The sequence below is a fragment of the Spironucleus salmonicida genome, chromosome 2, assembly GCF_000497125.1.
Source record: "Spironucleus salmonicida strain ATCC 50377 chromosome 2, whole genome shotgun sequence".
NCBI classification, from domain to species: domain Eukaryota; phylum Fornicata; order Diplomonadida; family Hexamitidae; genus Spironucleus; species Spironucleus salmonicida.
This window is the reverse complement of record NC_090597.1, coordinates 937,349-950,453: the sequence shown is the minus strand read 5'-3', so window position 1 is coordinate 950,453 and position 13,105 is coordinate 937,349. Positions and strand designations below refer to the sequence as shown.

Genomic DNA, 13,105 nt, shown 5'->3' with positions numbered 1-13,105 from the left:
GTATCAGAATGTATGATTTTGCATTTGCGATATTAAAATTTAACTTCAATTAGTCTCGAGTGTATTAATAATGCTATTGAACTAACAGCTAGTAGAAGTTGGGACTATTATACTAATTTCTGTTATGCATCCTTAGATTGTGCTATCAACTACCTCTAACTATGATGTAGTACATATTGCTTCATACCTAACTACATGTAACGTACTAACAAAAAGAAATTCATTTTACTGATATAACTATCCCATATAATACTTCTACAAGCGATTATATAACATAATAATGTATTCCTCGAGTAAAATTGAATTTTCGCATTTTACCTTGCGAACCCATTTTTCGTATATATTTTTCGGGAACTATTACCATCATTTCTTTCCTTTCTTGATAACATAAGAAATCAGGCTGCCGTCGATAGCACATACGGCACCTAATACTGGAATCACAATTCAAGCCGCCATATAGTAGATAGACTTCCAGATACTTGGTTAGTAATAAATAGCGCTATACACTTGACACAAAGGAATCAACAAACCTGTACATGCTTTATTTTGAATTTGTATTAGTGCATGTAATTATGACATTCTTTATTGTTACTTTCATCATACTTAAAATAAGTTTAGGCATCTTGATATCTGTATAAAGTACTTTAACCTACTCTATCATAAGCAGGCGCAACTCCACGGATGTAAGCTATCTAACTGTTATTTAATGACTACAATTAGGGTAACACAAATTAACCAATTTCCATTTAATGAGCATCACCACACGTATCGCAAAGCTCTATTGTGCATTGCTAGGGTTACAACAGTTCCCTGGATGTTGTGCATGCAATTTCCACCATCAAACTCCGCTATCTCAGCTAAAGCCGGTACCGTTTGCAGCTAGTGATGCATGTTGATCATTTTTTGGATTGCCGTGTTGTAGGTGATGCAACTAACAGCTGAAGCGTGTTAGCATTTTAAGTTCTCTTCGTATAGAAAGAATGCATACTTACCATTTGATTTGAAAGGTATCCTTGGAAATTTTTTATCTAATATTGTTATTATCTTAAATGTTGTCTCCCTCTAAGCGTGCAGTATATTTATCATTATCAAAATATGACCAGATTCACAGCCTGTAAACTTTCGTAAGCTTACAGAAACATACTAGAGCAACTAAGCCTTGCAGGTTTCGCAATATATCATACTGGACAGACTGTAACACTTAGTATAGGTTTATTACTCGTTCATGCCAATAGAATCGTAGTTTTTAACAGTGCTAAAGATGAGTGCAGTTATTTAAGTTATGGTGGAGTAAAATCAGTGGTTTTCACTTAAAGTATTTCCCTTAGCGCTGGTTTGACAAATAATGTTTGTGATGCAGAGGAGGTGTTCTGTGGAATCAGCTGCTATGTCTGGTTGAGTAAAAATAGTTTAACTCAGGATGTTAAAAGTGAAGATGTGTAATACCTAGTACTTTTAATATAGGTAGAAGTGTAAAAAGGCTATAAGTCTTAGTAGTGAGTAAGATTAATCGTTTTATGTTTTGGGATATTTCAATGATAGTCATCGCTTTTAAGAATATATCTAGTGATTTAAAATATGAAAATTAGGAGTGAAAAAATAAATAATTATTATACACCAATATAGTTGTAGTAAAATTTCATTAAAAATAGGTTTAAATGATTAGGTTCCTTATATAAAAGTAAGAGTGCTGATTTCATATTATCTTCGTGTAGCAGATAATAGTTATTAATGCGAATACACAATAAGCTATAATCGCCCAAACAACTAAATCTTAATAGCTCGTTCAAAAATTAACGATTAGGATTAATATTATATAATATAATAAAACTAAAAATAATCCTTATATTAGATAATATAATTACTAATAATTAAAATTATAAAAAGTATAACAAATATAATACTAATATTAACTTTATTAGCTGTTTCCTGGTGAGGAGGTTATTCAACCAAAGCCATTGACCAAATCTTTCGAAAAATATTACCCGCTACTGATGGGAGCGTTATGTATATGACTTTATCTGCTATTGGATATACGGGCTAAAAGCTATTTCCGAAAAAGTAATATTTACAAGTATCGCTTTCTGTATTTGATTTCTTTTCTTTTGTTAATGTATCTACTACACATATAGAATGTTCTCCAGTTCTAGCATTTACTACAGACAGCAGATAAGATATTATCATTAAATATTAGTTTTTTAGTGAGATTGTACATTAGAACAGCGTTAGTAAATAGCTTATGCTCTACATTAGATTTACTGTAGTTTATCTTCGTGTACAAAGAAATCTATTTCATTGGTCATTCAAATATTGTTTAAATTCAAGATTTTCAATATTGTTGATTTCTAGTAAATCTAATAATTTACTAAACAGATGTCGAGTCTATGACATAAATTTAATACCCCCTCATTTAAATTTTATTAGCAACCTATGAGTTGAATATTATAATCCTAGACACCCACTCCTCCCATTAATTTATTATATAGATCTACTATGACTGGACTTGAACAAGTAAATGTATATTTATTTTCATTATAGATAACCTATAATATCATTGGTAAAAGCAACTTTGTTAATTTTATGTTTTTGATCTTTATTCCAAATCATGAAAATATTCAAAAGTTAAAATTTTGAATTACTTGACTTTTAATTCTTTAGGTAAATATTACTTTTGTACCTGTTGCTACGTATCGTAAGTAAAGGTTAATTTATTAGTTAAACTATATTTGATAACTTTTCAGAGGTATAAAATTTTCACACCCCATACCTCTTAGACTATATGGAAATTTATAAACAAGGTACTATATAATACATTTTAACCATTATTGGACCCAAAATCAGAATAAGATTACAATATAAAACAGTAATTATTTTTTGACTGATCCTGACATAAAAGCCGTTCGTATTTATTTAGATTCTAAGGTAGGTATATTTTTTATTATATCTGCCTTTAAATGGGGACAGTGGCTCGTCAATTGGTAAATATTCTATTTTTCTGAATTTATTCCAATTCCATACTAAACTATATTTAAACAGCATTCAATAGAGTCTAAATCTACATTTCTAGTGCTAACATTAAAATTTTACTAATTAGCAAAGTATAATTATTAACTTTTTAATTTCATTATCATCATCATTATCATCATTCTAATAAAAATTTCCTTAATTTACTGGAAATAAATTATATCACATTTATATAATGTTCCCCTTCATCAGATATTACTCTATTCTGTAAATTTTAATTGTTATAAAAAAATATAGAATTTAAAATTTTCATGAATAAATATATTTTTACTAATATTTTACAATAATTCTTTTTTACTAAAATAACATCTTAGTTATGATATGGAAATAAGTTGATGGCTATAATTTAGATTATAAGTTTTGAATTCTAATTTTGTAATGGCTCCTAGTTATGCCCAAATTAGCTTTAGATACTTATTTTCTTTTCACAGATATATTGTATTATTTATTGGGTCAAGTATTTAAAGATTGTTCGACAAAGAGTTATTTTGTGGATTTTCCAATTCTGGAGCGGAATTCGATTAAAATGAATATTACGAAACACAACAAGAAAAACAAAATAAAAAGAATATGAGCATTTTCCATTAAATAAGTTTGCAACTTTTCCTCTTTGGGCACATTTATACTTTTTCAAAAAAGTGCACTCGACAGAGCAGGGGTAATATTAAATAATTGTTGCATAAATTACATGAACCATATAGAATTAACTACTACAAGACTGATTACAGTATAATTATTTTCATAGCGTTAGCTGTGTTGCTATAGCATACCTTAATAGAAAATTTTCACTTTAACTAGGCATCAGATTGTTAGGTGTGATACTATGCATAAAACCTATATAGAAGAGAAGTGTAAATAATAATTAGAATATATAATATACATAGTATATTTTTTGATAAAATAGAACTATAATAGTTACTTAACATGCTTATTAAATTACAATTGTAGAAGATAATCAGAGTATAGAAATGAAGAAGGCAATTATGATTAATCACTAAGTATTCATCATTAAATTCAACATATAAGTATTCAAAAACTACAAAAGTAGTTTAATCTACAATTTAATCTTCTTATACATTTTATACTATATCTTGCTTTGACGACCATTTCCTCACAATTACATTACAAATCGACTCACAAAACAGAAAAATCATACCCATAACCTAAAATAATTATCTTAAATAGTATGAAAATTAGAAAGTTATATTAACAATCAAATATAAACTTAGAACCGCAAAATATAGTTCAACGCATGCTCAACTTGTCATTCGCTTACCCAATTAAATACTAATCTCATACTAAAACTATCAATATCTATTTCATACCATTCCAAGTTTCATAGCCAATTTTGCAATCCAACGCAAGACATAAAATTGAATTTCGCAAAATAGTTATGTAATGATAAAGTTTAGCACAGAATTGATAAGATTGCTAAATTAATTATAATATTTAGTATACGTTCGCTTACTTAATGATATAATGGAGATAAACAGAGTATTTCAATATTGTGAAGAAATAGTGAGTAGTATGTAAGATTTAAGTAACTCGAATTCTTCTTCATATTTAATAATAGTAAATTACTAATTTTATACCCTTATATTCTCATTATCACAAGATGCCTCCATATACATAATCATAATATCTGAAATAACTTAAATTATCACTTCAGGACAAACTTCTACTCGTCAATCTCCTAATTAAGCTTTGACTTCTTCATGTACCAAAAAATACCACCGGCGACTCCACCAACAGCTACTAGAACTGCGATGATAATGCCTGTAACAGCGCCACCAGAGAGGTTGGTACTTAGCGTATCACCCTAGGGGAAGCAGAACGAGCCAACGGTGGTGTGCCCGTCCGCGCAGCTGTCGCACTTTTAATTTACAAATTTATAGCCTGTCATACAGGACTCGCATTTTCCCTTATCAGAACTATCGCATTTGAAGCAGTTTGCAGCATCTTTGCATTTGCACGCAGTTACCTGATTGTTGGCTCCACAATCCACTATCTTTTCGGCGACGCACACCTTGCCATCTGTCAGTACCTCCGTACAATCCTTCTCGCACGTTTAATTTATGCTAATGCTGTAAGACCTGACGCATGTATCGCACTTTTCAAGGCTTTTTGAGCACGTAGCACAATTATTATTGCATTTCACACAGGCAATTCCAACCATCAAATAGCCATCAGCGCAGGCTGAACAGGTCTCATTTGTGGCTTTTTTGTATCCGGTGATGCAGTTTCCGCACTTTCCCATCTCAGAAGAATCGCAGGTAGCACAGTTAACTGCTTCCCCGCACTTGCACTGTTCCGTATTATTTCCCTCACACTTAGTGCAGGTATTATCTTCGGTGAAAAAATCATCATTGCAAACCTTGCAGATGGCTTTGTCACCGTCACAGTTCGCGCAGCCATCGGGGCACGCTACACATTTATCATTGTCTAATATAAAGCCAGATTCACACGTCAAGCACTTGTCTACAGCATCCTTGCATGTGGCACAGTTGTTTGTGCAGTCTTTGCATATGTCGTCGCATATTTGGTTCATAGCACAGCTGTCTTCATCTTTTATGCACTGTTTTGCACATTCATCTTTTTCCACGGAAAAACCATCTTTGCATGATACACATCTATCTTTTCTACTTGGGCAGACATTGCAGTTAGCGTCATCGCAGGCTACGCACGTATCATCTTCGAGTAAAAATTCGACCTTACAAGCTGTGCAAACTGATCCAGAGTTACAGGTTGTGCAGTTAACAGGGCATACCGTGCAAGTATCACTCCCGGAATCACTCACCTTGAAAAATCCTGGCAAGCAGTTTTAGCAAGGGGTATATCCATTTGGGTCAAAATTGTTGATTCAGGTTTTGCATTTGCTCATATCAGTAGAATCGCAGGTTTGACAGTTTGTGGCATCTTTGCAAATGCAGGCAGTAGTTTAAATAGTCGTACAGGCAGCGCACGAATTCCCGCTTAAAATATCCCCATTTTTGCAGGATGAACAGGTGTTTTCTGAGATGCAGGTTGCGCATTTCTCATCGCAGGCTTTGCATGTATTATTCCCCGCATCGGCTCCCTTGAAAAATCCGGGTAAGCAGTTTCCGCAAACATTAGAATTTTTATCACCACATGTTGCGCAATTCTCGGCCATTCCGCACTTGCACTTTTACGTCGTGTTTCCAATGCAGATACTGCACCTTCCATCGAAGTTAATAAATCCGTCCTTGCAAAGGTTACACTTACTTTTATCACCGTCGCAGTTCAGGCAATCCTTGCCGCACGCTGTACATTTATTATTTTCTAAGATAAAGCCGGATTTGCAGGTCACGCACTTGTCTACAGAACCCTTGCACGTGGCGCAGTTTCCGGTGCAATCTTTGCAGATTGTGGCGCAGATTTGGTTCATGGCGCAACTACCGTCACCTACTTTACATGTTTTTTCGCATTTACCGCTTTACAGCACATACTCATCATTGCAAACTGTGCAAGTGGAGTATGAAGAGCAGGTTTTGCAATTACCAAGGCAAGATATGCAAATATCACCCAGGGCAGAGTTTTACTTATAAAATCCTGGTAAGCAGTTTTAACACGGAATCTCGCCTTTAACATCATAATTTCCCTAGCATGTTTTGCATTTTCCCGTATCGGTATCGCAGGTAGAACAATTTTCCGCCGTTTTGCATGTGCAGGGAGATGATTAGCTTCCAGTGCAGGGCATACACTGACTACTTTCGAGCGAAAATCCGTCATAGCAAACTGCACATTCGCCAGATGTGTTAAAGTTCATATTTGGCAAACACTTTTCGCACCTTTTCCCAGTGGAATGGCAAGAAGCACAATAGGAGGCATTGCCACATGTACATTCTGCCGTCAGATCATCATCGCAAAGCTTTGCAACTCCGTCTTCACAGTAATATCCGTCTTGAATATCATCGCATTTCTTAGTGCATTGGCCTGTTAGTGTAATGACAAATCCTTTAGGGTGGCAAAAATCGCAAGTGGTGGTTGAAGAGCAAATAATGCAATTCGCAATGCAAGGTATAGACATTTATGTACTTGGATCACCGAAATATAATCCGACTGGCAGACATCCATCTTCGCTTTTACAGGATAACTCACAAAGACCAGTATATGGGTTCTTTTCGTAGCCTTCGGAGCACGTAATGCAAGAATTTGCGTTTGCACAGGTATCGCAGTATAAAGGACAATTTATGCATTTGTCATTTTATAAAAATGTATTACGCACGCATGTAGAGCACTGCTTGCCCGTACATGCTTGACAGTTCTTTATTGGTTTGGTATCTTCACAGTAGCAACTTTAACCATATTCCATATATTCCTAGCACGGTTGACATTCTACGGTAGTTGAATCTTCTGCAGGGCAGAAATAACCAGCCTTGCAGTTGAAGACGGCATTTGAGCAAGTCCCCGTGTCTGTCATTTTCTGAAAATAGATCTTCGAAATATTATATTAAACTTGATGTAAATGATGATATGGATTTTAGTTTTTAAAAAACAGTAATATTAATTTATAGTAGTAATATATAATTGTTAAAACACAAATTTGATATACTCATGCAAACATAGATTATATTAATATAAATGATTGTATTTATAGATACTTAATTATTTCAGAAACTTCATAAATTAGCCTACATCTATGTAATAATCTATTCCAGGTTAAGAGAGTTTTATTTAATAAATTGTTACTTAATATGTAACTAACATTAATTTTAGAAAATATAATTTGTCGTTCAGTTTTGTAATTATTATATACATATGATAACTTAACAATTGGTTATAGTTATCTTATTTATTATAATATATTTCTGTGAATTCTAAATAATGAACTAATTGTATATATGTTGATTCTATAATTTCTGGTGCTTGGTTATAATTTTACTATCATTAATAGTAGTACTTAACAAAACGAGTTAAACTGTCAATTTTCCAACAATTTAATAAATAGCTAGATTATATCCATTAAGAAAGCATAAATTACTGAATATATAAATTTCAAATTTTATCAGAAATTCAATGAGCACAAAATTTATTTCTCGCTGATTTCCGTTATATTTGGATGTAACTTGCTTAATCAGATGAATTTTATACGAATTAACTAGGGTTTGGCTTTACATTGAATTTTAATTATTAATTGTATTAATACATAATTGAGCACAAAATAGTTTAGTACAAATGACACAAAATAATTATATAATACCTCTAAATTATCATATTATATTTACCGATTTGCGTAATTATTATTTAGTATATTTTATGATAATAATTAACAAATAGCTGTAAGTTTTAAGTAATAGCTGAAACCGTACAACCACATAGTAGGAAATCGAACAGAGAGAAGCAAAAAGTCCATGATCAATTTCAGTTTAATAAAACAACTATGAATAATTTGTTTTAACAAAACCAAAATGTACACATCACTTTTCTCTTGTACCTTTTGCTGCTACAGAAATTTATGTTTTGCATGATTTTAAAATTATTTTGTAAGACTGTTTTATTATACTTAAAAACTTCATTTCAAAGTTCGTTTAGGCTACAGCGGGTCGTGAGAAATATGACACGTATGAGATTGTGTTTGAACGGCCCGCCGCATTAAAATCAATTCAAGGGTATCAAGTTTTAAATTCAAGATTACGTTTTATCTATTTAACTCATTTTTCATACCAATAGATGAAACTATAATATTTAGAAACACTTGATAAAGCGAGAAACGCTATGAAAATAAATTGAATAAGAACTAAAATAATATAGCAAAAATATAATTATTAAAATGAAAGTACGATAACTGAAATCTAATCTATATCTTCAATAAAAGATAATTCTAGTTTCCATAATACTTATTTCCTTAAATAACAAATAAAATAAATTTAAAATTTAAAACATAAAATAATATAATGGCATAAAATAAAATATGGTTAATTTTAGCCTGAATCGTAGCACATTTAACTTGTAGACGATAAAATATAATATGCAAAATATTAGCAAAGAATATTACAAGATAGAGAAGTAAGTAAACATCCAAAAAGAGTAAGACAGCATTTATCAGTGTCCGAAAGGCTTAGTTATTTCATGGGTCGTAACACGAATTATAAAATTGTTATGTGTTTTTGGAAACCCACAAATGATCTTTTACTCTTTTGTGATGGTGACTTAGTTTTGCAAGGTTATTTCTAAATGTAAACATGATAATTCCCCTACTAATGGGATTTAGCATTCACATATCACCATATGATGCTTGGGTATATTATTGGTGCAGTTATCAGAATAATAGACAATATTGGTCTAATTGGAAGTTTTGTTGTTTATATGTTCATCGTCAAGAAAAAACAATCAACTGACAGTAACCAATATCAACGGTTCAATTATAAAAATGTATAGTTAACTTATAACGATTCCACTAAAATATATCTAGAAATAATACCTACTATTGTAGCCTTGTATATTATTTGGGGACTGATCGATATTATTATATTTAAAACGATAAAAACAACAATTCGTGAGGAATGTATTAGCTAAAATTGGTAAAAAGGTTTCGAATACTAGATTTAGATTTCAGAATATATTGCTAATCAGATTTATAATTATATGAATGATACTAATTTTAGGTTTATAAATATTTAACTAGATCCTAAACTTTGCAATTTCATAATGTGGTCTAACGTAATATTACAATTATATGCGGGAAATTATATTACACTATATTGACGGCATACACCCAGATCAAATAATAAACTTACGATAAATTGAGAATACTAGTCTATAGATAAAGCGGAGTACCAGTAATAGTCAATGCCGTGTTAAATATTATAATAGTCAGTTTTGTCATTTTTGATAAATGTAAGTAAATATTATCTGCCGAGGCAAAATCAATTGCTACAGGGTAAGCATTAAAGAGATTCATTAAGGATTGTTAATTACTGATTATCGAAAATAGATAGATTATAGTCATGTATGATAGCTAAAACTAATAATAGTAAGGTATATGCTAGAGAAATATAGTTTATGAAGAATTAGGATATGCTATTTAATACATAAATCTAGATAAAAACTAGACTTCAATTTGATATATACCAGTAAGTTGATTAGAATAACATAACTAAACTTAGATATAGAAATTGCTAGTTAATTATTATGTTTTTCATGTCCTATATAAAGATTAGCTGCCATAAAATGATATATGTACAATGATTCTGCAATAAGTTCTCTCTCAATTGTACTTAGAGCTATTTATACCATAACATGGCGCTTGTGTAAGATTGGGTATATAAAGATTGCGCTAAATGCAGTTAAGAGCGTGCAATGTGTTCAGGCAAATACTATCATAAATTGATTGTGAAAGTTAATATAATAGAGAATACTTATATTCCTACAATAATGTTTTCACTATTATATAAGCCTTTAGTAATATATTAACCCAGATCAAGCGTGCAGAGTATGCTAATATTGCTAATATGAGTCTATGGGATCATATGATATTTGTCTAAAAAGTAAAATCCAAGAATAATACGATTGGAATTGCGACAGCTCTTGAGACTCCTTAATTTGCAAATCAGTAAATATTAAATGACATTCATACTGACACCAATAACATAGTATCAACATACAGATAACCTGTGCAGCCTGCCTCCCACGCTATTATTTCAAGCTAATTACGTTTAAAATTATTCCAAGGATTACTATCTGTTCTGCAAAGAGGATTCATCTCCGATGATGTGTGTACCAGTTGGATACACAATTTTATTCACTCAGGAACTTATAGGAAACCATGTTAGCTAGGTAATTAAGATATCTACTAATATTAGTGTTCTTAAAATTTCACACTTTGTGAAGTTGAAAATAGCGATAGATGCTAAAATGATACAGTATCACCGGATAATGAACGCCATGTATGTTGAATCATCCAAAATAAGGAGTAATATGCTAGATACAACATATATAATTATTAACCCTGATCAAATGATATGAGGATATGGAATAAATGCGAAAATGGTTTATTCCTTAAAACGGGTACATACAAGATATAAATCATGAACAATTATAATTTTGCCTGTGGGTGTCGAAGAGCTGCACTAACTGTGAGTTGAAAAATTAGATGAAATTCATACCAGGTTAGTAGGCTGCGTGCTGTGCTTTTTTTAATGTGCGAAGAAGGATGGAAAATATGTTTCATACGCAGTCAGGAGCTCAAGGATGGTGAATTCTATCATGGTGGAAGGCATATCAAGTGTGGTACCGATGGTATATCCTCTTTGTGCACATGTGGTAATCTTCACACCTGCTTGCTCCGTGATTGGAGGGCCTCCACCCAGTGCATGAGAGGCTTCCTTTTGTCTGATTGCGCATGATACAGAGATGCTACTGGATATTATCTAGAGCAAAATAGCTTCATAGTGTACTTTGCACTCTAAAGCAGCAAACCAGCAATATGATCACAGGAACTATTGGTCAAATAGTAATCGATAGCAGCTGTGCGACTATCGGCCAGGTTATCTATTTTAAGAAAAAAAGCAAGGTTCTCAGCTATCCCAGTAGTGATAGCAACATCTTGTACCCATGACCTGTAATATGGCGATATTAATCCATTATATTTTATTTTAATTTGATTCATGAAACAAGAAGTACCATATACTGTGTTATACCCTAGTATCATATATTAATCCGACTTTTCAGTGTAGCTGTAATTGGACTTTTAGGATCCTCATTTTTATTCAAAATTTAGTATATACAATAATATATAATACTTAAATAAATTTTAATAAAGAATCGCCATCGACCGCTAGTTTATTAAAACCAGTGCTATGCTCAAAAATTATATTAGCAATATTTTCGATTACTATAGTGAGCCTAAGTATGGGGAATTATAGCTATTTTTAAGATTGAAAACCCCCACCTACACATGATTACAGTAGCATATAGTATGTTTTCTTGCCAAATATATTATATTTAAACTATATTGCTAAGTTAATATTAGGACAGCTATCGGTTCATGCCTTCTTGACGGAATATAAAGTAAGGTTGGCCCGAAGGCGCCCGCAACCATAATTCTGACGACCACGCCTCCAGGGATGCTGCCAGATACCTCTATTGATGCAAAACATCAGGGTGCTGACTAGATAGAATCATCTTCACATATTTTTGCATTTACCCGTTTATAATTTGTACCCATGGAAGCAAGAACTGCATTAAGTCTTATACTCACCTCAGATACAACTACTAACTGAGGTTGTATACCTGCAATCAATTCCTTTAACATCAATTCCGCAGGCCGCGGCAGCAGTCCGCTAATTCCCGTTCACAATATCCTATCATCTTAGCTAATTGGCATCTGGGGCAGCATAGCACAACTCAACACTATATGATCAGAATTTCCACTTTCGACCTAATTTTCTCCAAATTTAGTTAATTACCGATACCAATCTGTACATACACCGCACAAATTCGCTATCTTCCTGTATCCTGCGACACAAATATCTCCATATTTCAGGGAAAAGTCTCTCTAACATATTTAAATACTTTTCTATTATAGCTCCCACAGGCACACCTCAAAAACGCTTCTACTGCCCAAATGACCTGTATTTCATTCACTGCACTTCTCTACACATCCATCTTATTTAGCACATGATGATTCAAGTATTCGCGCTGAAATCCCTTCCCGCGCACGGTGTATTGGACCTTTTTCGCATTTTGCTGCTATTTTAACAGTTTTTGTATTTATATACTTTGATGCAAATTTTGGATTTAATCGATTGAAACGCCTTTAGTATCTGAGAACGTATACAGCGGAAACTAAATTTGCACCTTAAATACGCTAAATTATAGTATATTATATGGGTATAAAAACAATGATTTGCAACTGAAGATGCGTATCAATAATATATCGCTCAATACAATATATTGATAAATAATTTAGTATAATATACTTTGAATACAGTCTAATGAGTATATATTTTAATATAAAATAATAATATAATTATTATATTTGGATAAAAATTTCACATTACATGAAAGTTTTTATTGTAATGTAGTATTTTTATGGATATAATTTTATTGCCATAATAAT

At 32.1% G+C, this 13,105-nt stretch overlaps 2 protein-coding genes and 1 pseudogene across 2 annotated transcripts; 1 reads left to right on the top strand and 2 right to left on the bottom strand. All coding sequences in view use genetic code 6, as the record gives it.

The window, feature by feature from the left end:
- Positions 1-220: 220 nt before the first annotated feature.
- SS50377_21702 (uncharacterized protein) lies at positions 221-757 on the bottom strand (the record flags this gene model as incomplete). The annotated part of the gene is made up of 1 exon (XM_067905607.1): positions 221-757. The coding sequence occupies one exon, from the start codon at positions 755-757 to the stop codon at positions 221-223; it is 537 nt and encodes a 178-aa protein (XP_067766924.1).
- Positions 758-1,095: 338 nt separating this feature from the next.
- On the top strand, positions 1,096-1,500 carry SS50377_21701 (uncharacterized protein; the record flags this gene model as incomplete). The annotated part of the gene is made up of 1 exon (XM_067905606.1): positions 1,096-1,500. The coding sequence occupies one exon, from the start codon at positions 1,096-1,098 to the stop codon at positions 1,498-1,500; it is 405 nt and encodes a 134-aa protein (XP_067766923.1).
- Positions 1,501-4,684: 3,184 nt separating this feature from the next.
- On the bottom strand, positions 4,685-7,465 carry SS50377_21700 (Cysteine-rich membrane protein 2; annotated as a pseudogene).
- Between the last annotated feature and the right edge of the window lie 5,640 nt (positions 7,466-13,105).